The sequence below is a fragment of the Pongo pygmaeus genome, chromosome 16 (assembly GCF_028885625.2).
Source record: "Pongo pygmaeus isolate AG05252 chromosome 16, NHGRI_mPonPyg2-v2.0_pri, whole genome shotgun sequence".
Lineage (NCBI taxonomy): Eukaryota > Metazoa > Chordata > Mammalia > Primates > Hominidae > Pongo > Pongo pygmaeus.
Genome location: NC_072389.2, coordinates 78,033,818 through 78,050,346, shown reverse-complemented (window position 1 = coordinate 78,050,346; position 16,529 = coordinate 78,033,818). Strand labels below are relative to the sequence as shown.

Here is a 16,529-nt window from a genome sequence, read left to right as displayed (position 1 = left end):
AATATTTAGCCAACCAATTTAAGTTAAACAAAAAAGAAATAATGACTGACAAAAGAAGCAATAGTAACTTGCTGCTCATATATGTTTCCTTCCAGGTTTTCTAAAAGTTGCACTGAATCAAGCTTCATTTTTATTCTTCAGCCATATCCCTGACTCCTCAGGAGAACTGAGTTTTTTTTTTCCCCAAATGAAAACTTTTGATTTTCTAAAGCTCAAAAATGCAAAACCTGACGCACATGGGTTAAATGAGATGTGGTTATCAACTTACACCAAGTCTAACTTACCACAAAATAGAATATATCAGAGAAGGGAGTTCACAAGCAGAAAACCTCTGCTTTCTAACTCACAATAGAGTCTTGTCCAATATTAGACAACACTGCGTTTTGTTGTTGTTTTAGCTACAAGGAAGGGTATGCAATATGCAGTAACTATTCCAACAGCTTCAAGCAAGTCATATGCTAGGACTAGAAAAAGTAGCAGTTAGGTCCCAAACAGCAAAGACATAAAAAAGATGTAAGCAAAAGCCTCACCATCTGAAAAGAAGGCCCATCAGCACCTCTTCCGAGAAATACTTCCCTTCCCCCACCTTTAAGTAGGCACTTGAGACTGCCAAGATCCATTTCTTTATTAACTGGTGCCCACTTGGGGCAACTATACACCAAGCTGCTCTTAGGCCTACTCTAATCCCTTCCAAAAGTGCTCAAATGAGGCTAAGGCCGGGGTAAGCCTCGTCGGGGCCCCATTCTTCCTGACTCCTCTTCTCCACCCCACTTCCTCCGCCCGGCCCCAGTAGGCGATCGCCCGGCCAGAGAAAAGGACACCGGGCCCAGGGACTGGCAGAAATTGCCCGCCAGAGAAGGCTTAGGCGGCCGAAGGCCTCCGCCATAGTAGGACTTGGGAAGCACCGCCCCCAGCGCACCTCCCCACACCCGGCTAATCAGCGAACCTCTGCTTTCGACACCCTCTATCCCCAGCAGAAGCAGCGGAGAAGACAAGGCCGGGAGGCACCGGGCTAGGCTGCGCACCAGGCCCAGGCCTGTCCCTCGGGACCGCGCGTGCCGCCTGAATCCGCTCCCCCGTCGGGCCCGGTCCAGCTGGCGCGGCGGCCACCCTCACCTGGATGACCTCGTTGACCTCCCGGATACATTCCACCATGTGTTGTAGAATCTGCTCAGCCGTGAGCACCTCGTAGCGGTAATCCTCCTCCTGCTCGTGCCCCGGCCCGCCACCACCGCCGCCGCCGCCGCCGCCGCCGCCGCCACCGCCGGGCCCCAGAGCGCTGCCGCCGCCACCGCCCGTCTCCCCGCACAGCAGTCCGTCCCGCTCCCCGCCGACGCCCAGCCCGGGCTCCACCAGCTCCACCTCGCCCAGATCCAGGGTATCATCGTCCGGCTCGTCGTCGTCTTCGTCCTCCTCCTCCTCGGCGCCGCTGTCCTCCTCACTGCACTCCTCGTCCTCGTCGAACTCGTAGTTGTAGCCCTCGTCCGAGTCCATGGCGCGACGCGCGGGGGCCCGGCGGACGCTGGCCGAGGCGGGGAGAGGGCGGGGACGCCGAGGCCCCGGCTCTCGCTCCGGCTCCGGCTGATGTCCGGACGCAGGCCTGGCTCCGGCCCCGCGGGCCGCGGCTCCTCCCCAGGAGCGGCGGTTGGCGTTTGACGGCTGGTGGCGGCGGGGAGGGCGCGGAGGAGGGAGGGAGGGAGCGAGGGTGCCGCTTGCTGCCCGCCTCAGTCAGACGCGGCTCCGCTCCGGCCTCCGAGAGAAAACAGTCCCCAGCGCCACCTCCACGGCCGCTGCTATCGCTACTGAGCCAACAAAGGGGCGTGCGTCACCGCGTCGCGCTGCGTCGTCGCGTCACTCCTCTTTGCGTCACTGCGCCCCGCCCCGCCGCCCCTGCGTGGAGCCCGGGGAGACCCCACGGCCCGGCCTTCCTGGGCCTGGGACCCGAGCGGAGCCGAGCGGGAATTGCTTTCCCGGTTTGGTCCGCGGCCGCTGTGAGGGCCGAGCGGAAACCCGTAGACCTTTTATGTGAAAAGATTGCGGCCTCCTGGTCACCAGTCACCGAGAGAGGGACCCCTGGACCGCCTAGGTGGTGGTGTCTGCCGCAGGCCATAGGGATCCAGCCCACTCAGGCAGTCCCATGGGGACGCGGCCTTCCCACCCGGGCGGAAAGGCGCTTCCCGCCCGCCCTGCGGTAATCCCGGAAGCCCTCAGCTGTTAAGCTAAAATTTCTGTTGCTTTGGCTACTGATGGAAACCTGTTATAAGTGGAACCTCTAAATTGTATGACAGGCGAACCCACTTTAGGTAGCTGTGTGATTCTGTCCACTTGTACAGACGTGCAGTGGTTTTTAAGTCTCCTATAATGACGTCATTTTAAAGAGGCATTTCCTCCACCCAGCTGACAAGAGCGCCTCTTGAGGGCCCTAAACAATGTAAACAGCGATGGTTTTCATGAATTGAACACTGTGTAAGGGCTTTACATGTTTTCTGTCTCATCTTCATGGAGCCATAGTACCCATTTTATACCTGAGGAACCTGAAGCTCAGAAAGGAAAAGGGACCTGGCCAAGACCACATAACCCTTGCCCTATTTTAACCGCTGGATGCCCCAAAACATGAATCATAAAAATGCTTTGTAATGTATATGTATTATATACTATATAGTACATAAAAGACATGAATGCTTCAACAAAATACAGGCAATAATAGAAATATCTACAAGGGCCAAATGTAGCCAGAGAGAGAATGCTTGAATCTCATCTGAAAGTGTGCTATGTGAGCTGAGTGTTGATGAATGGCTAGGAGTTCAACAGAGAAGGTAGAGAAGATGGTCTGGCCGCAGAGAACAAGCAAAAGCGCAGAAGGTATCAAGTAATGAATAGTTTGGGGAGCTTAAGGTGCATGGAGGATACATGACAAAATAGGAAAGTTAGTCGGGGGTCATGTCAGTTAAGAGCATTTTATGCCTAAGAGTGGGCTTAAGTCTTTGTAAATAGGACATGCGAGCCAGAGAAGTGTTATGAAGGAAGAAGAGGCGTTAAGAAGGCTCCCTCTTGAGATAATCTGAAGAAGTGGCCAGATTGAAAACCTTCTAAAATCTAAATCCCTGATTTGTTGATAAATCTTACTGTTCAACCTATAGTTTCCCTTTGGAAATTGATTTTGAAAAGTGAAAAATTCCATTATAATGTTAAAAAGCCTCTACCAATTTGTCCATTTTGTGAGTTTTAAAATACTGATAATTATATTTCTTAACCTCAAGATTTACAAAGTAAAGCATTTAACCTCAATACTGGTAGTCTAGGTTGTTTTTGTTGTGTTGGTTTTTTTTTGTTGTTTTTTTCTTGAGACAGAGTCTCGCTCTGTTGCCCAGGCTGGAGTACAGTGGTGATCTCAGCTCACTGCAACCTCCGCCTCCCAGGTTCAAGCAGTTCTGTCTCAGCCTCCGGAGTAGCTGGGACTACAGGCGCATGCCACCACCCCAGGCTAATTTTTGTATTTTGGGTAGAGACGGGGTTTCACCATATTGGCCAGGCTGGTCTCGAACTCCAGACTTCAGGTGATCCACCTGCCTCGGCCTCCCAAAGTGCTGGGATAACAGGCGTAAGCCACAGCGCCCAGCCAGGTCTAGGTTCTTTGATTCAGTGTTTCTATTTAGCAATTCTAGATTGCTGCCACAACTAAGGCAAACCATGGACACAAGGAACACTTCTGTCCACCCTGTCTCCATTGTGATATTACCTATAGAAAAATTCAGTAACACTCATCAGTACCCTAAAGTCCTTTGCCTCACCTTTCTTTTCATTGTACCCCTACCTTGAATGAACCCTACCATCCATAGTCGCCACTTTGATAATGGAGCAGCTGACCACTATTAGAGAAATGTGCATAGCCATCTGTATTCTATTACTAAATTTCTTTTTTTTGGAGGCACTCTTGCTCTGGCACCCAGGCTGGAATGCAGTGGTGTGATCACCACTGAAGCCTCGACGTCCTGGGCTCAAGTGATCCTCCCACTTCAGCCTCCTGAGTTGCTGGTACTACAGGTGCACACCACCATACCTGGCTAATTTTTTATTTTTTGTACAGATACATCTCACTATGTTGCTCAGACTGGTCTGGAATTCCTGGCCTCAAGCAATCCTCCCACTTTGGCCTCCCAAAGTGCTAGGATTACAGGCATGAGCCACTACACCCAGCCTACTTAATTTCAATCACCAAGCACAACTCAACCCTCAATACTTCCCAGCAATCCTATTAAATTTTTCTGGATTGTTCTCCCACTCTCAACAACTCTTTCACACCTTTGCCAGTTTCCTCAAACTTCCAACCCTGCCCTTTCACATCTTGTCAAAGCACGTGACTTTTTAAGTCGCAGAGGACTTTGAAAATATCAGGACCAATGGGACTTGAGACATGCTGGGCAAAGAAGAGGGTGTTAAGGGATAAAGTCAGAGAAAGCAGATCAAGGTAGGGGGCCAGTAGGGGCCTTGTAGGTCATCTTAAGAAGTTTACATTATTGCAGTGGCAATTATTAATGGGTTTTAAGCAGAAGAGTGAAACTATATGATCTGTGTTTTTAAAAAGATAACTGACTGCTTTATGGAGAATGGACTATGAAAACAAAGCAATTATGAGGCTATCTCAATAGTCCAGGTAAGTAGATAATAGCCTGAACTAGGGTTGTGGCAGTGGAGGTGATAAGAAGTGGTCAGATTGAGATGGAATTTGAAAGAAGAGCCAAAATATTTGCTGGTGGCTTGACAGTGGGTTTGATGGAGGAAACAAGGATGCCTACTGTATTTGGAGCTTGAGCAACTGGGTGAATGGTGGCATCACTTACTGAAACATGTTATTTGAGGTGCTCGTTAGACATCAGGGTAGAGATGTTGAGTAGGCAGTTCCATAAACTAAGATACAAGACTGAAGGTCAGGAAAAATTAGAGCTGGAGATAGAATTTTACCAGAGTTTACACCAGCAATGTTGAGAAGCGGCATAGGATAAACGTGAAGAGGATAAAAGTTATTGAAGCAGATGGATCTGAAATTGCCTCTGCACCCCCCCGCCCCGTTGCTGTCTGTAACCTTAAGCAAATTACTAAGCCTCTCTTTTAGAGGTTTACTTTAGAGGATCGTAATTCCTGTTCTCATAGGATTATTTTTGAGTATCAAATGAAATTATGTATTTAAAGCATTTGACACAGTACCTGGCACATAGTTAAGTACTCACAATATCAGAGCTTTTAAAAAGTGTCATAAGTCACCTTTATAATCTTTTAATCAGTTTTGTTTGTTTGTTTGTTTGTTTTGAGACGGAGTCTCACTCTGTCGCCCAGGCTGGAGCGCAGTGGAGCAATCTCGGCTCACTGCAACCTCTGCCTCCCGGGTCCAGGCAATTCTCCTGCCTCAGCCTCCTGAGTGGCTGGGACTACAGGCACGCACCACCATGCCTGGCTAATTTTTGTATTTTTAGTAGAGACAGGGTTTTACCATGTTGGTCAGGCTGGTCTCGAACTGCTGACCTCGTGATCCTCCCACCTCGGCCACCCAAAGTGCTGGGATTATAGTCGTGAGCCACCGCACCCAGCCTAATCATTTTTATTTTAATTATGCTTATATGTACACAGCCTGTGTCATCCCCATTTTCTAGGGAAGAAAATTGGTCTGATTTTTTTCTCAGAAACCTTTTCCATGATCTCATGACTTCATTTTTCATTAATATCATGAAAAGTATTACAGTGCTTCTGAATTTTTGGGTCTCCTATCCATGGATAAACCATTATAACCATGGTTTGATAGATAATTAACTTTCGTTCTATACATATTTTTATAGAATTAATTAGTTAACATTCGTTCTATACATATTTTGGAAACCATCTTAGATTCAGGTTAGGTTATGGTGCTATTTAAGGAAAACCAGTAGAACAACTTCTCTCTGGCCCCACATTGGCCAAGGGATGACCCACATACATTATTTTGTTTTGTTTTTTAATGACTTGTTCTTAAAGGTATTGCCTGTGTTATTGTTTTCCCAGCTATGGTGATTACTAGCTAGAAGCACAGTAGTCTCTAAACAACAACAGGAAAAGGTTCTTGAAAAAGAAAATACACAAAGTAATACCTTTTTGGTGCCGAGATAATCATTGTTGGTAATTTGGCACTCCCATTGTCCCCAAGTCCTAGTAAGGTAAAAAAAAATTGGTATACATTTATAAAATATCTACTCATGGGACAAAATTCCATAAATATTTATATGCTAACCAAATGATTAGGTACTGAATACCAACAAGAAGACTATGCAGGTGCTTTTCAGATAAATATAAATTACAATAGCACTGGAATTTTTCTAAGGGCAGGTAATAGAAGTGTAAGCTATGGAAAAGCCAACTGTACCAACTGTTCCAGTTGGCTCAGGACAGGGGTTTCCTGGGACATGGAATTTTCAGTACCCAAACTGGGAAGTCCCAGGCAAGCTGGGATGGTTTGGTCACTCTACAGGGCATCTGACCAAAACTTCTTGTATGTAAGCAGTTGTCTCTAAAATCAAGTGAGAAGAAATTGCTTTTTGTAATTTTGTTTATAAAATTAGTTTTAATGCAGCACTTTTTGTTTTTGTTTGTTTTGTTTTGTCTTTTTTTGGTGGGGGGGGCAGAAACAAAGTCTCACTCTATCGCCCAAGCTGGAGTGCACTGGCATGATCTCGGCTCACTGCAACCTCTGCCTTCCGGTTCAAGTGATTCTTCTGTCTCAGCCTGCCGCATAGCTGGGATTACAGGCATGTGCCACTACGCCTGGCTAATTTTTTGTATTCTTAGTAGAGATGGGGTTTCACCATGTTGGCCAGGCTGTTCTCGAACTCCTGACCTCAGGTGATCCACCTGCCTTGGCCTCCCGAAGTGCTGGGATTACAGGCATGAGCCACTGCGCCCGGCCTGTTTTTTTATTGTTTTGTTTGTTTGTTTGTTTGTTTTGAGACGGAGTCTCGCTCTGTCGCCCAGGCTGGAGTGCAGTGGCACAATCTCGGCTCACTGCAACCTCCACCTCCTGGGTTCAAGCGATTCTCCTGCTTCAGCCTCCCAAGTAGCTGGGACTACAGGTGCGTGCCAGCACGCCCAGCTAATTTTTTGTATTTTTAGTAGAGACAGAGTTTCACCATGTTAGCCAGGATGGTCTAAACCTCCTGACCTCGTGATCCGCCCGCCTCGGCCTCCCAAAGTGCTGAGATTACAGGCGTGAGCCACCGCACCCAGCCTGTTTTTTGTTTTGTAATGTTTTAGGTGTTCCTGTGTTTTACCAGGAAGGAGGTAAAGAAATTAAATTTTAATCAAAGCACAAAAAGAGACACTGATAAGCTGAGTACTTTGCATTTCTGTAAAAACATCTATGTATTTCAAATTTTGTTATAGATACCAATTAAGTGTTACAGCATTATTGAGAGATCATATCACACCAGTTCTAAGTGTTAATAATAATAATAAGGTATAGAGAAACTGAAGTTACATGCCACATTAGAAGTCTGGTAGAGATAGTGACAACCAAAAGTAGAACCCAAGATTCTTAACTGCAGCCATTTCTTTACGATCTCCCCATCCTGGTACAGTGACTCATGCCTGTAATCCCAGCATTTGGAAGACCAAGGTGGGACAATTACTTGAGGCTAGGAGTTTTAGACCAGCTTGGGCAACATAGTGACACCCTGCCTCTACAGAAAAATAAAAAAATAAGCAAATTAGCAAGGGCTGAGTGCAGTGGCTCATGCCTGTAATCCTAGCACTATGGGAGGCCAAGATGGGAGAATCACTTGAGCACAGGAGTTCAAGGCCAACCTGGGCAACATAGCAAGACCCTATCTCAAAAAAAAAAAAAAAGAAGAAGAAATGAGCCAAGCATGGTGGTGCATGCGTGTACTCCCAGCTACTCAGGAGGCTAAGGCAGAAGGATCCGTTGAGCCTCCAGGAATTTGAGGCTGCAGTGAGCTATGATCATGCCACTGTACTCCAGCCTGGGTGACAGAGCAAGGCCCTGTTTCAAAAAAAAAATAATAAAAATAAAAGATATTCTCCACCTTACCTTTCTTCTAGAAACACAGTTGTCCCTTGATATCTGCAGGAGATTGGTTCCAGGACCCCAACAGATAAGAAAATCCATGGTTGCTCAAGTCCCTTATATAAAATGGCATGCTATTTGCATATAACCTACATACATCCTCTCAAGCACTTTAAATCATCTCTAGATTACTTGTAACCCCTAGTGCAATGTAAATGCTTTGTAAATAGTGGTTATATTGTATTGTTACATTTGATTTTTTTTAATTGCTGTTTTCTTTCTTTTTATGTTTTTTTTTTTAAATATTTTCATTCCATGGTTGGTTGAATCTGTGGATGTGGAAACTGCAGAAACAAAGGGGCCTATTGTACAGGGTCTATAGACTTTATTATTGAGCCTGAGCTTTTATACAAGTAATTATCCAATGTGTGATAAGATAATGCTGGAACTAGAGGGCAGGCACAGTGGCTCATGCCTGTAATCCTAGCACTTTGGGTGGCCAAAGCGGGCAGACCACTTGTGGTCAGGAGTTCGAAACCAGCCTGGCCAAAATCGTGAAACCCCGTCTCTACTAAAAATACCAAAAAATTAGTTGGGCGTGGTGGTGGACACCTGTAATCCCAGCTACTCGGGAGGCTGAGGCAGGAGAATTGCTTGAACCCAGGAGGCAGAGGTTGCAGTGAGCCGAGATCATACCACTGCACTCCAGCCTGGGTGACAGAGCAAGACTCCATCTCAAAAAAGAAAAAAAAAAGATAATGCTGAAACTAGAGTATGTACTATCATACAATTGGACAAATGTACAAAACCATAGTGTCTGTGTGCCCCATGATTGCAATATACATTTATTTGGCCTTAAATGTGTGCTTACACTACAACAAAAAGTAACATATGACCTTCCAAAAAGTGAACGTATATTTATCCTAATGACTTAAGGACTTGAAGGAAAAGTATTTTTGTAACTAAAGTTTGCAAAAGACACATTTCTCTGTAGTTCACAATATCTCTAGTTTATTTTATTGCTTTATGGATGTATTTAAATGGATGAATGGGCAAAAAGTGAGCAAATATATTATTGAGTCTATACTAGATGCCACACTAGATGCATATGCATTTTTTTTTTTTTTTTTGAGACTCACTCTGTCGCCCAGGCTGGAGTGCAGTGGCACGATCTCGGCTCACTGCAAGCTCTGCCTCCCAGGTTCACACCATTCTCCTGCCTCAGCCTCCCAAGTAGCTGGGACTGCAGGCACCCGCCACCACACCCGGATAATTTTTTGTATTTTTAGTGGAGATGGGGTTTCACCGTGTTAGCCAGGATGGTCTCGATCTCCTGACCTTGTGATCCACCCGCCTCGGCCTCCCAAAGTGTTAGGATTACAGGTGTGAGCCACCGCACCCGGCTGCATATGCATTTTTAATTTCTTCTTTATGATCTTGTGAAGTTGGAAGTCTTAACTTCATTTTGTAGATGAGAAAAAAGCTCAAAGGTGGAAGTAATTTACCAAAGTACACAACAAGTGGCAGAACCTTGATTCAGATCCAAGTTTTCAGAGTTCAAGTCCAGTTTTTTTCCATATAATTCTCAGTGATTATAATAAGATCTTATTCTTATTCTAAAATTTGTCTTTGTATTTTTATAAGGGAGTAATTGCTATCAATCCTACTGCTTTCTGGATTGGCAGCCATAAACATTGACTGTATGTAGTATTTGTTCCTCCTGGAAATAGGTAATAAAAGTAGCGTAGCGAAAAGACGTGTTATCTTCTCTTCACAACGTTCTACTTTATTCTTATAAATATAATCTTAGCATTCTTTGTTGTTGCTGTTGTTGTTTGAGACAGAGGCTCGCCCTGTCGCCCAGGCTGGAGCACAATTGCGCAATCTCAGCTCATTGCAACCTCCACTTCTCGGGTTCAAGCAATTCTCCTGCCTCAGCCTCTCAAGTAGTTGGGATTACAGGCACCCGCCACCACGCCTGACTAATTTTATGTATTTTTAGTAGACACACGGTTTCACCATGTTGGCCAGGCTGCTCTCAAACTCTTGACCTCAGGTGATCCACCTTGGCCTCCCAAAGTGTTGGGATTACAGGCGTGAGCCACTGCACCTGGCTTAATCTTAGCATTCTTAATGAAGACTTAAAGTACATAAGCCATGATTTTCTTGGTCAACCAATCAATAGTTACTTATTAGTGTCTACTCAATGCAAAGCACCTTTCTAGGCATTCTGGAGAAATAGAGACATTATAATTTAGCGAAGGAGATAAATTAAAAGGTTAATTTTAAAAATGATAACTGCACAGTTGAAGAGATGTCACAAGCCAAGAAGACTGGCGCAAATGGTAGTGCTAAAGGAGTTCTTGGTCATGGTGCCATGTGCCTGTAATCCCAGTTACCTGAGAGGCTGTGACAGGAGGGTTGCTTGAACCAAGGTGTTCAAGACTAGCCTGAGCAACATAGCAAGTCCCGATCTCAAAAAAAAAAAAAGTTATAGAAAAAAATAGGGTCAAATCCTAGCTAGGAAAAAAAAGGAGCTAGAAGTCACTAGACTGGCATATTCTACAAAAGCATAATATGCTAGACTTTCTTATGCGTCCTGCCTTTGTACCTGCTGTTGCTTCTGCCTGACCTCCTTTCCACCTACTCTTTCCCACAAACTAATTCATGTGCTTCAAAACTACTGTTTTTTTTCATATCATTTCTAACATGGTGCTTGATGCCTAGAACATGTAGTCATCTATGTAATGCCCATTCCCAACAAACTTCCAGCTTTTGTTAATGCTGGAATGAATTAATATAAACCTAAAGTTTATGAATTAGTATAAACCTAAATGTCTGAAAATAATAGACATGTATTCTTACCTCAAAAGATGTTGAATCTTGCCAACATTAAATCAACACTGGTGTTCTTGCCTGTTAATTCTTCTAGGTGTTCATGAAAACTTGAAGGTTATGTGGAGCAGAAGGAAGAGGGGGTCTAATATGCATGTTCTCCATGGCACTCCTTATCTAGGGTTTCTCTATGGCAAATGCTCATTTTACCTCCCACATCCCCAGTGGTAACTCAGCCTTTAATACTTCATGGCAAGATAGGATTGATTTTGGAATCCAGCTAAATTGGACACAAATGATACAATGCAGCTTGGTTATGAATGAATAAAGGACTGCAACAGGAAGCAGAAATCTTTAGGACTTGAAGATTGTAGTAATAGTAAACCCAGAAATAGCAGCACCTGACAGGACCACACAGCCCCAAAGTTTTCAGAAATGAAAAAGCTTTCTTTTTTTGTCTTTTTGTTTTCTCTCTTGGTTTTTGGTTCTTTTGGTTTCATTTGAGACAATACCATGATTTAGTAGGCATAGTCACCTCTTCCACCCCAGGAATCAAATGCCATTCCTTACAGTTATTTTGCAAAGTGGCATCACAGACATCTTTAGTAAAGTAATAACGGAGAGCTTGTGATACTTGACAAGAAGTCTTTATAAGCCGCTTCACATTTTGCTTTCCGGAAAAGATAATTTAATGTTGGATACATGGATTGACACATTTAAATTGCTGAAGCAGCATACCAAGTTCCTTTTTTTTTTTATTATTTTGAGGTGGAGTTTCAGTTTTGCTGTTGTTATCCAGGCTGGAGTGCAATGGCACGATCTCGGCTCACCACAACCTCTGCCTCCCGGGTTCAAGCAATTCTCCTGCCTCAGCCTCCTGAGTAGCTGGGATTACAGGCATGCGCCACTATGCCCAGCTAATTTTGTATATTTAGTAGAGATGGGGTTTCTCCATGTTGGTCAGGCTGGTCTCAAACTCCCGACCTCAGGTGATCCGCCCGCCTCGTCCTCCCAAAGTGCTGGAATTACAGGTGTGAGCCACTGCGCCCGGCCTCAAGTTCCCATTTTAAAGAATTTGACAGGACAATAAAGTAATTAAAATCATTACATTGTATCTACATGTTATTAAAACAGAATAGTCCTGGAGGTTTATACCATATTGATTAGTGTATTTGTTTACATTAAGCAAAGCCGAGCATGTGTGGACACATTTTTTTTCTAAATCACAAGCTGCATGTATGAGCCATGAGCCTAGCCTTTGTTTCTCCTAAGTGAGTGTATATAGGAGGTTGCAGGTGGAGAGGGTCAGACAGAGGGATGAGATATTGTGCAAAAGTGAGTATTCTTACTCAGCTGACTTTGAGAGGCACAATAGTGTGGTAGTTAGCACCATACATGCCAGAGCTAGAAACCCTACTTATTAAATATGTGACCTTAGGCAAATTAGTTTACCTCTTAGCCTGTTTCCTCATCTGAGGAAAAAAAAAGGAAAAATAATAAGGTTTTCCTCATTGGATTGTAATGATGAAATGAGTTAGCGTAAAGGACTTACATTATTATTATTTGACACAGGAAGTGTACAGAGCTTTGTTTTGGGTCTGACTATATACAAAGATGATTATTCAATTTTAAAGTGGTGGCCCTTTGAAGAAAACAAAGCAATATTCATTTGTCAAATTGTTGAAAATGCTACTGTGCTCTTCTTGTATGCCTGTATTTTTATTAGTTAATTCAACAAGTCAGTTGTTCACTAACATGTCAGGCACTGTGCTAGATGTTGAGGTTAAGAAGATAAATAGGCCGGGCGCGGTGGCTCATACCTGTCTGTAATTCCAGCACATTGGGAGGCTGAGGCGAGCGGATCGCCTGAGGTCGGGAGTTTGAGACCAGCCTGGCCAGACGGTGAAATCCCGTCTCTACTAAAAATGCAAAAAAAAAAAAAAAAAAAAAGTAGCCAGGTGTGGTGGCATGCGCCTGTAATCCAGCTACTCAGGAAGCTGAGGCAGGAGAATCACTTGAACCCAGGAGGCGGAGGTTGCAGTGAGCCAAGATCCCGCTGTTGCACTCCAGCCTGGACAACAGAACGAGACTCTGTCTCAAAAGAAAAGAAAAGATAAATAAATAAAACCATTTCAGCTCTCAAGAAGTTCTCAGACTAGTAAGAGAAGCAAACATGTAAACCATTAATTATAAGTACTATAGTAGAAGTATGATCTGAATGTTAGGGAAGCAAGAATATATGTATCTAACTCAGTGTAGAAGGCACACAAGCGTGTCATGGAGGCCTTCCTAGGGAAAATGTGACCTGAGCTGGCCAGGCATGGTGGCTCACGCCTGTAATCCCAGCACTTTGGGAGGCAAAGCGGGTGGATCACGAGGTCAGGATATCGAGACCATCCTGGCTAACATGGTGAAACCCCATCTCTACTAAAAATATATTTTTTTAAATTAGTCATGGTGGCGGGCACCTGTAGTCCCAGCTACTTGGGAGGCTGAGGCAGGAGAATGGCGTGAACCCAGGAGGCAGAGTTTGCAGTGGGCCAGGATCGTGCACTGCACTCTAGGCTGGGCAACAGATCGAGACTCTGTCCAAAAAAAAAAAAAAAAAGTGTGGTCTGAGCTGAGTATTGGAGGACAAATAAATGATGTTCTGGCAAGAGGAATGTGAATATATATATAAAATATATAAGTGTGAAATACGGCATATTTGAGCCATGCCCTATTTGGGGAACTGCCAGAAATTCAGCATGCCTGAAATTTTGGGTGTATATAAGACTGTTAGGGCCAGGCACGGTGGCTCACGCTTGTAATCCCAGCACTTTGGGAGCCGAGGCAGGCGGATCACATGAGGCTAGGAGTTCGAGACCAGCCCGGCCAACATGGCGAAAATCCAAAAATCAGCCAACATGGCGAAAATACAAAAAATACAAAAAATTAGCCAAACGTAGTGGCACTTGCCTGTAATCACAGCTACTCGGGGGAGGGCTGAGGCACAAGAATCGCTTGAACCCGGGAAGCAGAGGTTGCAGTGAGCCAAGATCTCACCACTGCACTCCAGCCTGGAGACAGAGCAAGACCCTGTCTCAAACAAAACAAAAACCTGCTAGAAATGCCATTGTCCCTTCTTGTACTCTTCCCCTAGAAAGGTCCCTTTTTTATTCTTTTTTATCCTCTTTCACTTTCTCTTTACATAACTTGGCTCAAGACTCCTCAGCTTGCAAATGATAAGAGGTGGAAATCAAAGCCCTGATTCATCTCTCTGTCTCTAGTCTGTACTCCTTCTCTTATGCTACTTTGAAGATTTTCCATTCTTTGAATAAAATTTGTCATTATTTTACTAGGATTTTTGTGAGGGAGATTGTGATAGGTTGTGCTTTACTAGGCTAATTTTGATCATTACATTTAGATTTTATAGAGCTAATAGGATGAGTGCAAGTAGGGGAAGATGTATTCCATATTAATTCAATTAAATATACATATACTGAATGCAGTTGAACGTAACCATTGTGTTAGCTATTATTGAAAATACAAATCAGGTTACGTTTTCTGTCCTTAAGAAGCTTATATTCTAATACAGGAAATCATGCAGGAAAAAATCTAATGCCAGATGGTTCGTCAAACAGCTGTCTGTTAAGTTTAGCACTAGGGCCATGTTTCTCAACTTTTATTTTCATTATCAGCCCCCTTATGGAACCCTTTTAGACCTGTTTTTCCTATTCAGCACCCCACTATAAAATTTTAACACCATAGATACACTGTATATGCTTTAGTGGACTGTATATGTATGTATGCTTTATATGTAAAACATACTGTTTTTCATACCCTCCCAAAAAAACAATTTTTTCCCCTTGGGGAGTAATATTGCCCATGTTGAAAATGTGTACACTAAATTAGAGTTACCATTTCCAAGGTCTAAGATTGGGAGTAAAATTCTAGTTTCAGGATTTTAGTAAATATCTAACCATATAATTTAGAAATTAAATTTTCTGAGTTCAGGTAAAACGCACATCACTGTCAGCATCAGATCAAAAAATAAAATAATTGTATATGCACATACTTGTGTGGCTAAGCTCAGGGTTGTCACATTGTGCAACTTCAGAGAGTATATTTACAGTATAGTCTGTGTGATGGGAAGGAAAGGAGGGAATGAAAAATCATTTGAAATTATAACCATGATGTGGTTAAAAGACAAAATCATATTAAAGTTTTCTTGACATTCCTATCTTGAACAGAATTATGTGTTTGTCCTTTGCAATATATAATTAATTCTCTGTGAATGTTTAAGTCACCCACATATTAATTTACATACAGGCCAAAAATGTATACCAACCAGAATATTCACAGAATATACACACTTATTTTATTCTTGAATATAGAGCTAAGAACATGAATACTGTGCTAATTTTTACTCCATAAAGACATTATAAATCAGTTTTATCAAAGCTTAAGTACCCACCCTAGGACAAAAATAAATTATTCTGACCTATATGCCAAGGAACTAAAGGAGATCTCCAGCCACCAAAAAACCTGTGAGGAACTGAATTCCTATCAAAGAACTGAAAGCCTTGGCTTAACAGCCTATGAGGAGCTGCATTCTGCCAACAACCATGTAAGCAAACTTGGAAGTGAATCTTCCTGTAGATGCGATTGCAGCCCTGGGCAAGACTTTGTTTGCATCTTTGCGAGAGATCCTGAAACAGAGAACCCAGCTAAGCCACACTCACATTCTGACCCAGGGATACTCTGAAATAATAAATGTTCATTGTTGTTTTTTGTTTACTTGGTTTTGTGTGTGTATGGTTGGGTTTTTTTGGTGTTCCGCCTCCCCTCAGATGAGGTCTCCCTATGCTGCCCAAGCTGGTCTCTAACTCCTGGGCTTAAGCAGTACTTCCACCTCAGCCTCCTGAGTAGCTGGGATTACAAACGTGCACCACTGTGCCCTGTTGTTTTTTAATTGAATTCTCCTTCACTTCCACCAAACCATCTCCTTTTAAAGATCGACTGTTCAATAAGTACCTGAACAGTTGATAGATTCCACATACCGTATACACTACCATAGAACTTAGCACTTCTTCAGCTCACTGCAACCTCCGCCTCCCGGGTTCAAGAGAGTCTCCTGCCTCAGCCCCCTGAGTAGCTGGGATTACAGGTGCCTGCCACCATGCCTGGATAATTTTTGTATTTTTGGTAGAGACGGGGTTTTGCCATGTTGGCCGGGCTAGTCTTGAACTCCTGACCTCAGGTGATCCACCCACCTTGGCCTCCCAGAGTGTTGGGATTACAGGCGTGAACCACTATGCCTGGCTATACATTTTGTCTTATAGTATGTTTCCCGCCTTTCAATCATCCATCCTTTAATTACATGACATTTCTTGGGCAAAAAAAAAAAAAAAAAAAAAAGAACTTAGCACTTCTTTATAGCATTTATCAAATTTGCACTTAAACAGTATGTTATCTCTCTGAGTTGGTAAATTACATAAGGATGAGAACATTCCTGCTGTGTTTATTACTACAAACCATATATAACACAGTTTTTGATACTTAGAAGACATGCAATAAATAAGGCAAAAATTTGTCTCCCCATTCGTTTTACCAAGTTATATCCTTGTTCTATGTTATATATAAAAATAAAATCTACATAAAGGTCTGA

At 43.5% G+C, this 16,529-nt stretch overlaps 1 protein-coding gene across 2 annotated transcripts in view; it reads right to left on the bottom strand.

Moving 5' to 3' along the window:
• Positions 1–1,508, bottom strand: part of ARIH1 (ariadne RBR E3 ubiquitin protein ligase 1) — a 111,960-nt gene extending 110,452 nt beyond the window's left edge. Inside the window, exon 1 of one of the 2 annotated variants that reach the window (XM_054451543.2) lies at positions 1,117–1,508. In XM_054451543.2, the coding sequence (XP_054307518.1) occupies positions 1,117–1,494 (378 nt within the window). In that variant the 5' untranslated portion in view covers positions 1,495–1,508. The remainder of the gene's footprint in view (positions 1–1,116) is intronic. The other variant, XM_054451544.2, reaches the window with a different exon arrangement.
• Positions 1,509–16,529: the final 15,021 nt, after the last annotated feature.